The 17,308-nt window shown below is 42.0% G+C and overlaps 2 protein-coding genes across 2 annotated transcripts; both read left to right on the top strand.

Annotated features, from left to right (window-relative positions):
• The first annotated feature begins 5,363 nt into the window (after positions 1-5,363).
• On the top strand, positions 5,364-9,742 carry LOC134065632 (galectin-3-binding protein A-like). Its single transcript, XM_062520600.1, has 6 exons — positions 5,364-5,402; positions 6,254-6,350; positions 6,644-6,847; positions 7,440-7,571; positions 7,700-8,000; positions 8,169-9,742. The coding sequence occupies exons 2-6, from the start codon at positions 6,260-6,262 to the stop codon at positions 9,205-9,207; spliced, it is 1,767 nt and encodes a 588-aa protein (XP_062376584.1). The 5' UTR covers positions 5,364-5,402; positions 6,254-6,259; the 3' UTR covers positions 9,208-9,742.
• A 1,965-nt stretch (positions 9,743-11,707) lies between these two features.
• Positions 11,708-15,476, top strand: LOC134065631 (galectin-3-binding protein A-like). The gene is made up of 5 exons (XM_062520599.1): positions 11,708-11,799; positions 12,970-13,173; positions 13,450-13,581; positions 13,823-14,111; positions 14,242-15,476. Exons 1-5 carry the CDS (start codon positions 11,721-11,723, stop codon positions 15,239-15,241), a joined length of 1,704 nt encoding a protein of 567 aa, XP_062376583.1. The 5' UTR covers positions 11,708-11,720; the 3' UTR covers positions 15,242-15,476.
• Positions 15,477-17,308: the final 1,832 nt, after the last annotated feature.

Here is a 17,308-nt window from a genome sequence, read left to right as displayed (position 1 = left end):
AATTCGGCTTGTTATCATGAGCAAGTGTCAGCTAAGTATTTAAATGCGGTTAGGTCTAATACTTTCTTGTCTACGGTGTCTTTTCCTATAATAAACGATTAGTCAGATCAAAACATAAGCAGAGCAGGCGCTAGCCTAACACACTGTTTCAACATTCAAAACAGGCTGTTTTTATTGCATCGTATGCCATTAAAAGTCCTCGGTTCAGAATTATGATGGATTTTGGTTTATTTTGTTTTAAATTGGGACTGGGAATTGTGGGATAGGCTGAGTGAACAGCACAGTAACATAGGCTATAACTTGGACGTGTTAATATAAAACAATTCTCCCCCGGGAACATTGTGCTGTTTAAGATGCAGTCTCGTTTGAGAAAGAATTCATTGAGTCCTCATGAGAGTCCTCATCATCATAGGCTATTTGCATAACAAATAAAGCTTTAAAAACATGAATGCATTTCAGGTGCCACTCTAATCGATTATGGATTAATCCAAAACTATTCGTCAGATTAGTTAGCATGAAGTCGTTGTGTGCCTGCCTGGGACTATGGCTAGCTAGCTCTTCCACCCGGTTTACCCTATACAGTGTTTTTTTAAAGCCTGTTGGACTTAATGGAACAAGTGCATGGAGATGTGAAGAATGTGATCGATACCATACAGCCAGCCTACGTGAGTAACTTTATCTCTGTGTTATCCAAATGTCTTAAAGTTAGCGAGGTTGAGTCTGCTTAAACACCAACACCCCAGAACTCACGGACCCGAGATGGAAGTTTCTCAACCTAGCTTCGCTGGCCCCTTTAGCTGACGGGCTGGCTGGTCGGCCGAATATCAATCCAACAGAGGGGGGGAGAATAGAATAGAGCTATATGTCGATTTTGCAACAAATTATTCCGACTTTGCAGTGTGGCTGCTGGCCGTGTTCAATTGGAAACTCATAGAAACTCTGGGGCGATTTTCATCAATCAACCCCACGCACATAACCAGGGAATACCGATATGGTTATACAAATAAGATACCTAAAAACAACTAGCAACGTTGTGTGAAAAGAGAAATGCAACCAGAATATAACGTTTTTTTCTTTAGTTGTAATAACGTTCGGGAAACTTCGATAACCTGGAGCTAACGTTCTCTCCAGGGTATTAGAAGGTTACTGATAAACTAACCACAGGAGAACCAGCGGCTAACGTTATTTGCTTGCTGGGATTCAACCAGAATATAACGTTTTTTTCTTTAGTTGTAAAAACGTTAGGGGAACGTTATTTGTTTTGACAACCTGGAGATAACGTTCTCTAAACGTTATTAGTAGGTTGCTGAAAAACGAACCATAGGGGAACCAAAAGCTAACGTTAGTGAAAGTTAGCAGAACGTTAATTGTTTGCTGGGTATACACTTCGATAAGTGCATTATTTGGTACTTTGGGGTTAACTGTAACCATTTTCTGAGGCTGTTGAAAACGCACCAAATCACACAATGTGGTCGTTTTGGGTGTCGTGGGTTGTAATAAAGGTTGTCGACGATCAAACTGACTACTTTTTTCATTCGTTTTAAGAGTTTAAAAGAAGAATTTCTAGTTGTCTTGCCAATCGCGCTCATAGTAGCCTATCCGCTGACGTCGGGTCCCGTAGCAACACAGTAGGCTACAGTATGAGGCTGCTGCTGAGCCTGTCTTGTTGGCGGTGGCCTGTTGGAGGGATTGTAAGAAAAGTTGTAATTGTCAAATCGACTCGTTCTTTTTTATCTCTTCATCTGAAGAGGAGGAGAAGAAGGATTGGCAGCGATTGCGGCCGGGGCAAAAGTATAGTGTGGAGAAACCAGGTCCGCAGAGGTACGGCTCGCCAGCACCTGGGCTACCTTGTTGAGTTTATTATGTGGTGTCAAAACCGCAAGGATGTTTTTCCCCCACAGTATTTTGGCAGCAGCTGCCGCCAAATTCGCCAAATTCTACCCTCCTGCTTGAATCAGACCGTCATCCGCACACAAGGATGTTTTTGACAGTAGGCTAGCCTATGTTGGCAGCAATTGCTAAATTCTATCCTCCTGCTTACCCAAGCTAGAAGAAAACCAAAAACTATGTCCCGACTCGACTGTATGTGGCCTCGACACTTTGCGCACAGTAGCCTAGGCCTAGAGCCTAATGAAAGGGAGCGAGCGACATCTTTAGCCTACTGTCTATGAGCGACAGAGCACAGCAGCCAATTATGAAAAAGACTACCGTTAGACCAAGTTAACTTCAAGGATACGCTAGGCTGTCGTGGTTAGTAGGCTAGGGTGTCTGTCAATGTTGCAGTTTAGAGAAATAAGAGAATATGGGCTACAATGAACCTATTCTCTCAAGTCAGTCGACAACGAAAGATAGGCTACAACATGATGCAATTGGATCGGTCTTAAATTAAGCTATGGCATAGGCTTCTTGCAAACGACCGCTACAGGCATCAAGCTTGTGTTTTTTGTGCTTTCACAGACTGCACGACAAGCATTCACTGGAAGCAGCATATGCAGCGTGTTTTACAATTTTGATTATGATCACTGCTTCTTCATTACTCACACTGTTCGGTCCTGTTCTGGACTCCCGTTTTGGCCTAGGCTTATAGTGGTTGTCGTAGGCTACCATGTTACTTGACTTAGCCTATACATTATATAGTGATTGGTAATGCGCCAGTGGCCGTAAACAAAGGTTAACTTAGCCTACGGATAGAAAATAAGAAAAAAAGATGATAATATAACGTAGCTAAGTTAGTTTGCCTGCTAGCTAGCTTAACAGAATCTCCCAATGGGAATTGATGTGATCTATCCAGCGCATTTATAGGCCTACATTAGCCTATCTGACTAAGTAAAGGCCTAGGCTATTACCTCCTTATTCAGTGGAAAGTTGGCCACGGACACGGCCAGTGGGGTGTCCTACGAAGCAAGTTAGACAAATCTAGGTTATCTAGACATATCGAGGCTGCACAAAGCCTCAACTCGGGTATTAAGTTAAGTGATCCTACGACAGCAGGTATGTGATAAATTTGTCAAACTAGGCTTTCAGCTCAGATCTGTGCGCGTTCTCGTGGTTGGGGTGATTTTGACCAATCGGGAAACGTGGAGACGCACAAGACAGCCTAGGTTTAAAAACGATTACTTCCGCATTTATGAGCGGTAGCGAAATCTAGGGTGGTCTTTTTTAGTGTCTAACCTATAACATCAAAAAGTCGATGGTCATCAGATATTGTACGGCATGCATGTCCATAGTAGTGACATATTTGCACGCACAACATACTTAAAAGCGCCTTCGAGATTCAAAATGTTTGCAGAGGCGGGGCCGAACTTGTTCAAAGTATGACAGATTAGCACACGTGAGATAACTTCGTTGTTCAAGATAATGGATTGGTTAGAATTGGTCAGAGGGCGGTGATATTTCACGATTTGAGCTATAACTAAGCACATAACCCGCTCCCGAGCAGGTTTGGTTGCGAGCATAAGATACCATGGTGATACAGCGACGCTAAAACAAATCCACTTTCGTATGACAGCATACCCTGGTTTTGAGCGCAACATACCTCGCTAAGCCACTAATCGAGCTTCGTAGGACACCCCACAGATCTTGCAGTTCATTACTGAGTAAACAAAACAAAACAAAAAAACAGCTGACAACGGCAAAAACAGCTGTTTAGGTGGGTTTATGACTGAACTGTGTCTGAAATGTTGCGCTGAGTTTACCACAGTGGCGCGCCTGACGTCGAACTCAGAGCTTCATTCTTTTGACGTAATAACTGATCAATCTGGCTCTGTTCTAGAATCTTTGGTTTGTTATTGTTTTGGTGCACATCCTGCGCCCCTATTGTTGTTAACGTTTGTTTTGAGGATCACAGCCCCTGTGTTGTCTTTTGATATCGGGTTTTTTCACATCGTATTCAGTGGACAGACAGCAAGCTGATCAAGGGGAGAAACATACGATTTGAGATACAAATGAAATCTCGCTAAGATCAAGCAGGATCTCATAGTGCACCTTTAAGGCATTTTCTGTTTTTGTTTGAGAACAAGTTTCTTTATTTTATTATTGCTTGGAAATAATTTGATAACCAATTGTTTTAATTGTCTTTCATTACTATTATTATTTAAGAAGCTGACAACTGCATTTCATTTGCTTGTTTACGTTACCTAGTTACCTAGTGTAATTTTAAAATTGTTATGCATTGTAAACTTGTTATGCATTGATGCTACGTCTGCCGACAAAGACGTTCTAAAGCCATTGATAGTTTGTTGACAAATGAACCCGGTTGACAGACAGACAGACAGCCAAGAGACTTAACTTTAAACTACTGCGCAAAGTCTAAGAAGCAATGCCGTAAGTTTAATTGCATGTGTATATTATTTGAATTGAAGAATGAACTGAATGATTACAATGATAGTATTACTTAAATGATCTGTGTTATTTAACTTAGCAGCGATTTTGCTATCATACAGTAGCCTGCATGTTAAACAACGCCATTGGTTACCTTAGTAACGGTAAACAAATGTAACATTTTAGACTGTGCTTAACGGGGAAAGATACATTGTTTAATGCTACGTTCTTTCACAAGAACACACACTGATACTTTGTATTTTGTAGCCTACTGTTCACAGTTTTCACCGTATGTCTTTTGAATGTGAAAAACGTCAGTAAACGCTGAATCTTACTACGGACTCTCTCTTCATTGGCAACGGTTTAACTTGGTGTTAAGTCAGAGTTCCCACACACTGCACAAGAACACTAAAGATATGATATAGTCAAATTTGTCATTTCAACATTTGATATGTTGTCTGTGTCCTTTTTTACAGCTAAATATGAATTTAAGAGATTTGCAGATTTTTGTTTTTTTTATGGAGCCTGGTAAAAGAACAAAAACTGTGAAGTTATGGCTGTGAAATATTCTGTTCTGTTCCATTCTGTTGAATATACTGTATATATATATATATATATATATATATATATATATAGGCTATATATATATATATATATATATCCTATATATGTCTGTATATCCCTCTGTGCACGCCATCTCCACTGGGCACAGTTCATGGCGCTCTATATTATGTTTACAGCATACAGTTATCCTCTTTTAAATTCAGAAAGAAAAGTTAGGAATAAGATTGCTAAATCATGAAAATCAAGATGAAGGACAAAATGTCAAACGTCTCGACATACAAATTTCACTTCCCCTTTCCCAGATAAAATGTTTCACTTTAGTTTATTTTTGTCTCGAGACTGTGGGGCTCAACTTTTTACTTAAATCTTGCACCATCAGCTTGCAGCCCAAACATCCCAATTCTGGGGAAATGAAACCTATGGCTGTGGTTGGGAGGCTTCCCCCAAAGCAAATCCTATAAATGCAGTGACATCTCATCCTTTATAGAGTTCATCAACTGCTTGGTTCAGATAATGAGGTAAGACTTCACAATCGGACATCAACTTGCATTTATGTGCATAAGAAAATGATTTTATGAAAGCATGATGTATTGCGACGTCAAAACAAGTCAAATTGGTATAAAAGGTATAAAAATGCTTGTTGCTTAAAGGAAAGGTGAAAACTCACATAGGTCATAGCAGAGAATGTATCAAGTTATCATTGTAATTTCTGCTATCACCGATATAAATTATATAATATACAGTAGTATAGTTTTGAGAGGACCTGTACATTACACACCATGATATTGTAGGAGGACATTTTAACCCTAAGGAGTGTGTGTGGAGAACCGATATGTCTGCTATCTTTATTTGCTCATTTACTCTTTTGATCTTGTTTGAGAATTATTCATGGAAATGTATAAGTAGACAGAAACTGAGATGATGATTTGTGTAGCATCTGTGGAATGCCTTTCCGAGGTGTTTTTGGGATTCATGCTGTTTCTGTTGAGATAGTGTGGGCCCTGAGAAGGTGCTGGTTGGCGCCTCCTCATAATGTTAAGGATTTAGGTCAAACTTGGAGACATGCCACAGATTTCGTTGTTAAGGGTTACAGCCTTGTGTGGTTAATGCTGATATGGTCATTGAATGACTGAAATACCACAAATGGAGATGTCGTCTTTGTCAAGTTGTATAAGAGGTGTAACTCGCATTGTATCGTCAGATCGTGAATAAAGCTCTCTGAGAATCCTGACTGACTGCTGACTCTGCCTAAAGACATCTTGAACAAATCCTGATTTTTGCACTACAGTATGTTCTCTAGTCTCTGGAAGTGTTGTGTACAATAGATGTGGTTCCCTGTTCACTTCTGTGTCTGTACTGTATTTCACAGATAAACATGCCGCTGTTAAGAGGCATATTGCATAGGGCCATTGTGGTCTGCCTGTTGTTCTGTGAGGTGGAATCAAGGAATCTGGACTGGCTGACAGGTGAGTTTATTTCAGGTCCTTCTTAACAATCTAATCCATTCTTATTTTGCCACAGTTGCTTGTTTGGCATAGTAGAATATACTGTAAATAAAATGTATGGACTACAGACTATTGAGCAGATTTGACTATGAAATTATGAAACATAACTAATTCTCATTCTTGTTTGCCTGTCTGTATTCTTCATTAGTATGTATATGTTGGTGAGGAATATTTCATTAAATGTGTGAACATTTGTGTAATAGTGTGCAGTCTGTCTCCAATTTGTTTTATTGGATGTTTGTCTCCCTGCTCAGGTGAAAATAAGCAGGTAAAGGAGGGTGATGCCCGTCTGGTGGGGGGGAAATCTCCATCTGAAGGACGGGTGGAGGTGTTCCACGCTGGTAGCTGGGGGACAATATGTGACGATGACTGGGGAATTGAGGAGGCACAGGTGGTGTGCAGGCAGCTGGGTTTACGTGGTGCCATTTCAGCAGAAACAGGAGCAAAGTTCGGACAAGGTTAGTCTTCTCTGGATCAGGTAAAACAGTGCAGCAATGTAAGGTGTTTTGAGACCAAGTGTCTTTCCAAATTAAGAATACGGCAGCCGAACACTATGATTTCTTTATCTCTTGCTGTTGAGACCAGAGTGTGCGGCTGCCCTATTCTTAATGTGATAAACCTCCTGGTCATCACCTCCACTTGCGAATACATCCCTCCTCCACACTTTTTACAAAGTGTCTTTCCAATAGCTGTTGCACAATCTAGCACTACCGTGGCCTGGTTTCGGGCTTGTAACTGAGAGGTTGCCAGTTCGATTCCCGACCAGTAGGAAAAATGTGGGCGGGGGAAGTGGTTGACCACCACTGCTCTCCCATACCCACGTCCACAGCTGAAGTGCCTTTGAACAAGGCATCTCACCCCTCACTGCTCCCCAAGCTCTGCTGTATCAAGGCAGCTCACTGCTTTGGGTTAGTGTGTTCTGTGTGTTCACTGTGTGCTGTGTGTGTTCACTAATTCACAGATGGGATAAATGCAGGGTCAAAATTCCTTGTATACATGGCCGAGAAGCCTGATTTACATTTTATAAGTGTGTATGTTTGTTGCTATCAGGTTCTGGAAGGATATGGCTGGATGACCTGAGATGCAAAGGCAGTGAGAGTTCCCTGAGCAGCTGTGGCTTTAAAGGCTGGGGAGTGACCGACTGCTCCCATTCAGAGGATGCTGGTGTGGTGTGTGATGTCGGTAAGCTCTTCCAAACACAGACAAACTGCCACTTATAAAAGTCTGAATGTCCTCCAAAACCGTCTGTCTTCAGAGATAGTGTTAAGTGATATGATTGGCCATTCTATGGACTCTGTCTTTCTAAACAGATCCAGCTTTTAACATCTCCAAGAGCTACCCTCTGGATCACAGCATTGAGCTCACTGAGGAGCTGGGCGAGTTGTTTGACAGTGGCACAGGTTGTGATTATACCCTCACATTCTCCTACACCCCGGAGGATTCTATGGAGGCGGAGCCAGAGACGGATCAGGCCCCGTCTAATAACAACAAAGAGAGTGTCTGTGTGCATCGCTTGGTTCTCTCTCTCTTCCCAAAGTTTGTTGTGATCAACTCAAGCTATGAATTGGAGATCAACTCCAACTGCCAACCATACATCAGAGAATTCACACGGTATGACCTCACAAGCAGTCTCATGTCACTACCATTATTTTTTGTTTTGTTCTTTTAAGCCACTCTAAATGAATTGTAGGTTAGTAATATTTATCTTGCATCATACCAGCCATGTTGTCTCACCTGTAATACTTGAGTGGCTTGTCACTTCCTTGTTGTCTCCAACAGGTACCTCTATACACGCACGGTCACAGTCACCGTCTCCTCCATGCAGTGTCTTCATCAACTGGCTTCTGAGTTCGGTGCAATGCGTCTGCTGGAAGATATTGGACGTCTCTTTGTACCCCTGCTGCCTGAAGATACCTCCTTCCGTACACAGGTGGCGCTGTTCAAGTACGCTGGGCGGTCTGGTGACGGCCTGCTCCGTGACAACGTCTTGCGTTACCTGGGCTGGAACATGGAGCCGCTGGTGGCTTCAGCCCAGTGGAAGAGCCTACCAGAGGAGCTCCTGAAGGGTCTGCTGGTCCGCACAGACCTGGTGCTGCCAGACGAGGCCTGGCTGCTGGCTGCTCTGGAGGCCTGGGTGCTGGAGCAAGGTGAGGCGGTGACCCATGAGCAGCAGGCAGCTCTGCTGGGTCACCTGCGCTTCCCCATGATGACCCCCGATCAGCTCTATGAGGTGCCCTTCACCGCCCGCCTCTACAGCGGTCACAAAGACCTGTTCTCCGCTGGAATTCTACAAGGGTTCCAGTTCCACGCACTGAACTTCTCCGTCCTGACCGGACATGTGGATGGACGAAGTGAACAGTTCCAGTCCAGGATTTACACTGCTGACCCCTGGAGCGTTAGCTTCAATGCCTCAAACCTGCCCATCAGGAGATATGACTACTATGATGCTTATGGAAGAAGATATAATGGCGTCTATGGCGGCTATGACAGATATGGTGCTATTGGACAAAAGAGATTCACCACCCCTCTACCGCTTACGTATTCACCTAGATATGTCCCATGGCTGGCTGAGATCTTTTCACCTGATCAGAACTGCAACGGTCAACAGTGCAAACATTCCCTCCGCCTTTCTGCCACTAAACGAACAAGTGTCCAGTTCAGCAACCAATTGTTGTTAGCCTGTAAAGAAAGGTATGTCTTCCATGTACAAGAATTCAAGAACGACAGGGCAAAGATCTCAAACGACAGCATGGTCCTTCCGATCACATGTCCAGATGACCTTACTTACCAAGTTGTTGTTCGTCCTCAGTATGTCTGAGACGACTCCCTCTTTGTCCCAGGAGTGTTGATTCCCTCTCTGGTAATCCAGTGCAGAATATTTCTCTTTGCTTTAGATGATTGCAACAGATCATTAATCGTTTTTATGATTAGATGATTCCAGAATGTGTATTGTTTGAAAATCATTTGTGTGAAAATCTAATTTTTACAGAATCATACCATGCTTTTGTATTACAGAAGGCTTTCCTTCAGTGTTGATCATCATGCACATGGATGAATAAAATTGATCCCTTTGAAACCATTAAAGCAAATCTAGCCTGAATACAGAGTGGAGAGTGAGAAAGAATGAAAGGTTTTGTTGCTCAGTTGTCCCAACTTATATATTCAGAGCATTTTCATGGCTTTGCACACATCCACTATGTAGAGATGATTCACACATACTGTAAGCACCCTACACAAGTGTGCTCGATCCTGACTGTTCTTGTAGAGTTTTCCCTTTCAGTTGTTTACAGAATGATGTAGGATTCATAACTGTGGCTTTCTTCAGAATAAATGAAAGGAAATTGAACTAGAAATGATCATTACATCTAGCATAGCCGTGTCAGTCCCCTCACCAAAGCTCCATAGCTGGGTCGGGTGAAGAGGAGAATGCACAAGGACCACGGGCCCAGAAGGGAAATCACCTGTTTTCACAATACCACTACTTCTCACTTTAGCAGGGGTGCAAAAATTGGGGCACTATAACCATCTTTATATAAAGCAAAAACATTATTTTTGTCGCTCAGTGTGTATGTGAGGTGAAAATGTACAGTGGATATGGATGACATTATGCCATTAATCAAACCCAAGCCGACTGATTGTAAATCTGTGATGTTACTGCTGGTCCACCTCACAGGAGGTTCATCCAGAGCTCAGTCAGTGGAGGCTAAAGCTCCAGGGCTACACGAGGAGGTCAGTGAGCAGAGGAGAGACGGCCAGATAAACTCTATTTCTGGAATTTCAGAAGTAGATAAACAGTGTTTACTTGTGTTTAGCCTCCACTAGTCCCGGGTACTAATGACCATTGATAGGCTCACAGTAGGGAGGAGCAGAGGGCCGTTAGTGGACATGGACCCCAGAAAACACTTGGTAGAGTAGATTTCTTAAATGCCTATGCCTACGCCACTATAAACATTTCAACTTTGACTTGCGAAAAAACCCTTCCTCCAACTGTTACGAAGTGCTTATCTTGCTCTTCAAAACACACTCCTCCTTCTCTTTGCTGTTTATTTAATCTGGTGGTTCGGCGCAAGGCTTGTTCTCCTTGTTGTTCTAGGTTTATCTTGGGTTGACCTGGAGACAGGCCCTGAAGAATCTACTCCTACTGCTGTAGGATTCTCTCTGGTACTCTCTGTGGGTGTAGGCCTACAGTACTTTGCGTCACCATGCTGCTTTACATTCGCCTTTTGTTCTTTTTAGATTCCTCTTTCATCCATTTGTTCTCTGCTTTCTTTCTTTCTTTCTTTCAACTAGGATACTACTTCATGGCTGAAACATCAGTAAGACGACTAATTTACAAAGGTTCATATATTCACCAACGTCTGGGGACAGTTGAGGGACTTGTTTCCTATAGTCTCCATGCTCATCCTGGAGAGCCAATTGGAGCTTCTCTACGCATCCCTGATTTGACAAATTATTCTCAACAAAAGAAAGCATGTTAGCCAATAGCCCAAACCACAGATAAATACATATAAGACAGCTAGTCTGTTAAATAAATTGCCACAATATCTTTTCAGAAGAGATTGTAAAACAGGAGGCACAGACTTACATCTGATCAATTATGCAGATAAAAAGTGATGTGTTCTCAGGATTGGAATATTTCTGAAAAAAAAACTGAAGGTTTTTGTAGATCTTGTTCTGGGTGAAATTGTAAGGAATGGCCTATAGTTAGTGGATGGTGTATGTGAGGCAGTAACTGATCAAGAGAAGACCAGTCAAGTGAACCGGAGACCCATTCTAATCTCAGGAAGCACAGAATCATTTTGGATCCCATCACTAAAATAACAGATATCAAGATGGGTGAATTGTGTGAGATTGACATAATATCCAGGCGCAGGCTTTCTTCACTTCATCTTTTGTTAAAATGTTGCATTTTAGAGTTTAATTTTTGTCTCAGGTTAGATCCAATTTTTCCTGGAAACTCCTCTCCTCGCAGCGACCAAATTCTTTACTGGTAAATGAAATGTATGGCTGGCCAGGGGAGGGCTGGAGGTCAGGTTTCGCCTCCCGACCGCTCCTATAAATGCAGTCCTGTCCTTTACAATTGTGTTGACTGCTTGAGGTAAGAATGAGATGACACAAATGGACATCGTATAACATTCTTAGGCTATTATTATTATTTGTGATATACCGTGGCTGGTTGAATCTTTTTAAAGAACATCTGTAAGCATCATTATTACCTAATATCTACCATTGTTAAAACATGTTTGCAACTTGTAGCTGATCTTTATATATGCAGTCTCTGGACATTTTATGTATATGCTTGCCTTTTTCACAGTATATTTACCTATCAACATGCTGGCGTTCAGAGGCTTATACAGGCTAATAGTGGTGTGCCTGTTACTCACTGTGCTGGAATCAAGGACTCTAGACGGTGAGTTTGTTTAATCTTTTTTTTTCTTTTTTCAGTGATACTCTATTTAAAAAACAACTCTTACCTGACAGTTTCATAAAGCAGTTTATCACAATTGGCAACTGATCCTCTACTGTCAATAATCATTTCTACCCATTTGGGCAACTACAATTGTAACTGGAATCATTGGGTAATACAGAGAGTGTTAAGAAATACTCACCTTCTGTCATAGAAAGTACACAATTACATATTGAGTTATCACAAGCCTACTATATGCTCCTTTGTTGAGTCGATAGGTAATAGTGGAGGTTTGTTTTGGAGTTAATGTTGCAATTTCTCTGTATTTCTGTGCATATAACCTATATAACCTATAACCTGTAATTACCCAATTATGTACTACAATGTATTGGTAATAGTTGAGGTATTTCTTAGTATAATTTATCTACTAGTTCCCTTTGATAATTACTACAGTAAATATTATAATTTACCGTGTATTTAAATGCTTTGGGGACTGTCAAAGGAAACGCTCCTGGTTTAACTAGTATTAGGACTCTCAAAAATGTAATTTGCAGTCTTCTGAACAAAATCAGATTTCCAGCAATTCTCACAGAACTGATGCTTCTGGAGAGTGTACATGTAGACGACTGTCCTTGAGGGAATTGTCTCGTTTGAAAACACTTATAGTGCAGTGTATGTCTTTTAACCAAATTTAAAAAGAATCATGCCATATTACTGAGATGCATTTGGAGAAGATCGAAGAATGTGTCCGTCTATTCTTAAATCGGTCAACAGGCTAACTTTATATTACAGTAGTAGCCAGATATGCCCCGACTGCTCCCACTTTTTAGCTGTGCTTTATATACTGTAGATTTGTTTCCTTGGATTTTTTGCTGCCTCTATTACTTAATTATTTCTAATTTCATTGAATTGCTTCTATTCCTTTTTAAAACTCTAAAAATATTATTTGTGGTAACTTTGGTGCCACTATTATGCCATTGTGTTCCTTCTTACTCAGTAAAGCACTTTGGTTATCCTTGTAAACCAGGACTTTAACTTGATATGACTTATATGAGTATGAGTTAATGATCAAGAATGGTAATTATAGAAATATGAATTTAGGAAATCAGATATGTATAGAAAGTGTGCGTCTCAAATGGATGTTTCTAGTGGTCTGTTTGTCTCCCTCCTCAGGCGGACACAGGGAAGTGAAAGAGGGTGACGCTCGTCTGGTGGGAGGGAAATCTCCATCTGAGGGACGGGTGGAGGTGTTCCACGCTGGTAGCTGGGGGACAGTGTGTGACGATGACTGGGGAATTGAGGAAGCACAGGTGGTGTGCAGGCAGCTGGGTTTACGTGGTGCCATTTCAGCAGAAACAGGAGCAAAGTTCGGACAAGGTTAGTCTTCTCTGGATCACCTCCCACCCAACTCTGCCACTGCTGAGGATGAAAACTGTATTCGCAAGGATGTGTGATTCCACTCCATCGCTCAGGAGACAAATTATTTATGCTCCACTGAAATGAGATATTTCTTTAAATCAACGAGAGCAAGTAAAACAGCACTGCATAATTTTAGGATATTTTGGGACCACCAGCTGTATAATTTTAGGATATTTTTTCCACCAGCTGTTTCACAATCATCACTGCTAAGTGTGATATGTTTGTTGCTATCAGGTTCTGGAAGAATATGGCTGGATGATCTGAGATGCAAGGGCAGTGAGAGTTACCTGAGCAGCTGTGGCTTTCAAAGCTGGGGAGTGACCGACTGCTCCCATTCAAAGGATGCTGGTGTGGTGTGTGATGTCGGTAAGCTCCTCCAAAACACAGACAAACTGCCACCTATGAACAAGCTTAGAATTCAATTTATAGTTAATTTCCTATACCTGTGCCACAGAAAGTTCATCATATTGAGATACAGACTCGAAACATTCACTTGTCCATGTACTGAAAATGAAAAAAGGGGTGGATAATCAGACCAATAGTCTTCCAAACTGTCTGTCTTCATGGACAGTAACTGACATAAATATTCTTCGGACTATCCAAACAGATCCAGCTTTTAACATTCCGAACTACCCTCTGGATCACAGCATTGCGCTCTCTGACGAGCTGGGCGAGTTGTTTGACAGTGGCACGGGTTGTGATTTCACCCTCACGTTCTCCTACACCCCGGAGGATTCTATGGAGGCGGAGGTGGATCAGGCCCCGTCTAATAACAAAGAGAGTGTCTGTGTGCATCGCTTGGTTCTCTCCCTCTTTTCAAAGACTGTTGTGATCAACTCAAGCTATGAGATGGAGATCAGCTCAAACTGCCAACCTTACATCAGAGAATTCACACGGTATGATTTCAATAGCACTGTAAAGGTAGTCTCTCATGTCAGTTAGTACATTTATCCTGCATCCAGCCATGTTGTCTCTACTGTAATATTTAGATTGAGTGGCTTGTCACTTCCTTGTTGTCACCAACAGGTACCTCTATACACGCACGGTCACAGTCACCGTCTCCTCCATGCAGTGTCTTCATCAACTGGCTTCTGAGTTCGGTGCAGTGCGTCTGCTGGAAGATCTTGGACGTCTCATTGTGCTCCTGCTGCCTGAAGATACCTCCTTCCGTACACAGGTGGCGCTGTTCAAGCACGCTATGCAGTCTGGTGACGGCCTGCTCCGTGACAACGTCTTGCGTTACCTGGGCTGGAACATGGAGCCGCTGGTGACTTCAGCCCAGTGGAAGAGCCTACCAGAGGAGCTCCTGAAGGGTCTGCTGGTCAGCACAGACCTGGTGCTGCCAGACGAGGCCTGGCTGCTGGCTGCTCTGGAGGCCTGGGTGCTGGAGCAAGGTGAGGCGGTGACCCATGAGCAGCAGGCAGCTCTGCTGGGTCACCTGCGCTTCCCCATGATGACCCCCGATCAGCTCTATGAGGTGCCCTTCACCGCCCGCCTCTACAGCGGTCACAAAGACCTGTTCTTCGCTGGAATTCTACAAGGGTTCCAGTTCCACGCACTGAACTTCTCCGTCCTGACCGGACATGTGGATGGACGAAGTGAACAGTTCCAGTCCAGGATTTACACTGCTGACCCCTGGAGCGTTAGCTTCAATGCCTCAAACCTGCCCATCAGGAGATATGACTACACCCATAATAGATACGGTTCTATTGGACATAAGAGATTCACCACCCCTCTAACGTTTACGTATTCACCTGTGCCATGGATGGTTGAGGTCTTTTCACCTGATCAGAGCTGCATCACCAACGGTCAACAGTGCAAACATTCCCTCCGCCTTTCTGCCACTAAACAAACAAGTGTCCAGTTCAGCAACCAATTGTTGTTAGCCTGTAATGAAAGTTATGTCTTCCATGTGCAAGAATTCAAGAATGACAGGGCAAAGATCTCAAACGACAGCATGGTCCTTCCGATCACATGTCCAGATGACCTTACTTACCAAGTTGTTGTTCGTCCTCAGTATGTCTGAGACGACTGTCTCTTCGTCCCAGAGGTGTCGATTTCCGTCTCTGGTGATCCAGTGCAGAATATTTCTCGTTGCTTTAGGTGATTGCAACAGATCATTATTGTTTTTATGTTTAGATGAAAATCATTTGGGTGAAAATCAAATTTTTCCAGAATCATACTATGCTTTTGTATTACAGAAGGTTTTCCTTCAGTGTTAATCGTCATGCACATTGATGAATAAAATGTATCCTTTCTGAGTACTGGAGAATTATTATAGAAATGTGAAAGAATTACTTTAATGGTAAAAAGTGAAAAGTCATCAAAGCAAATCTAGCCTGAATACAGCAAGAGTTTTTCCTTTGTTACGCCCGGCTCACGGCGCAACACAAGAGAGGCAAAACAACAGATTCCCAATCAAATTATATATTAAAGGTACTCTATTAAAGGAAATGTCTAAGGGATGAAAACTGTAAGTGCATGAATGCGTGTCGGTCATGTGTAAGTAAGTAGAAGTGTAATGCAGTGCGGTGTGTCCAAAAGATGTGTGTATGGTGGTAGAGAGAGAGAGAGATGTAAAGGATGGCGATGGTTTATATGGCTACACCGGTGCCAGGTGAGGCCAATCTCCCTCAATTAGAATCCCCACTGCAAGCCAGCATTCTGCCCGTGTGGCCACCACGAGAACAGCAAAGCAAACGGCCCGTAGGGGGAGCAGAAGGGCGTCTCAGTTGTTCACAGAATGATGTAGGATTCATACCTATCTGTGGCTTTCTTCGGAATAAATGAAATAAAATAACACTAGAAATTATGATTACATCTTCAAGCAGGACAAGGATCCAAAACAAATGTCCAGATCATCATGGAAATAGTTACTGGACACAAAATCAAGCTTCTCTCATAGCCGCGTCAGTCCCCTCACCCAAGCCCCATAGTTGGGTTACTGTAGGTAAAGAAGAGAATGCACAAATACCACGGGCCCAGAAGGTAAATGACCTGATTGGTTTTCACAATACCACTACTTCTCACTTTAGCAGGGGACTAGAACAGTCTTTCTATGACACAATACATTTTTTTACAATCACTTTGCTACTATTTTCAGAACCTTGATGTCATTTTTCACAACTCTAGACACAAAACTCACAACCAATGATCAAAATGCACATTTTTAAAACTCCAACCCTTTTTCTCAATTGCTTAGGTACAATACATATACAACTTAGATCATTTGCTCATTCAACAAAGATGACCTGTTCAATATGATACAACTTAACATCATAATACTACTATTTCAAAAGGCAACTCACACATTACGTTTCAAATGAGTGTCTATTCATTTCTTTACATGATCTAACCATCAATTGATACAACTGCTCAAAATTATAAGTAACTGTTGCATTACTCTTAATGCATAGTTGTATGGAAACAGACAAACAATCTTCCATGTTTACTGAAAACCATGAAATCTTCAAGATACTGTAACGAGATTCACTGTCACCTGTTAGCGTGGAGCATGAACCAATTAGGCTACAATATCCATGGATGTGGTAATATTTTACAATGCTTCATCAGACTGTCTGACTCAGATAAACCTATGTTGTGATTGTACTGTAGTGTTTTGCATCAAACTTTGTTCAATGATTCCACTGTGTCTGTTGTATGCGCTCTACTACTGCAGTAGCCTACTTTTACAGAGACGTATTTACTGTACTGTTAGTACCTAATGAAACCTATTTTGTTCTTCAATATCTAATGATTGTACGAAAAATGACACAGTGAAACTATCGTTTGCTTGTGTATAGGTGATCTATAGTTATGTTTCAATGGTATTTCACAGTAAATTAGTTTTTTGAACCAATGATTGTGCAAGTGCAAGATTTCTTAGAAGATGTGAATGCACGATACAATGTTTTGAACATTAGACAGCCTGTGTTACAAGTAGGGTTGGGCATCGATAACCGGTTCCGTCTTGGAACCGGGTTTAACTTATCAATTCCATCGACATCGTACGTCTTTTTTGTTATCGATTCCCTTAACGATTACCTCAGCCTGCATGACGTCGGACTTTTTCCGGTTTTCCTGAAATGTTGTG

This window comes from Sardina pilchardus, chromosome 19 (assembly GCF_963854185.1).
Source record: "Sardina pilchardus chromosome 19, fSarPil1.1, whole genome shotgun sequence".
In the NCBI taxonomy this organism is placed as follows: domain Eukaryota; kingdom Metazoa; phylum Chordata; class Actinopteri; order Clupeiformes; family Clupeidae; genus Sardina; species Sardina pilchardus.
Note: the sequence above shows the minus strand (reverse complement) of the source record. Positions and strands in the feature narration are given on the sequence as shown.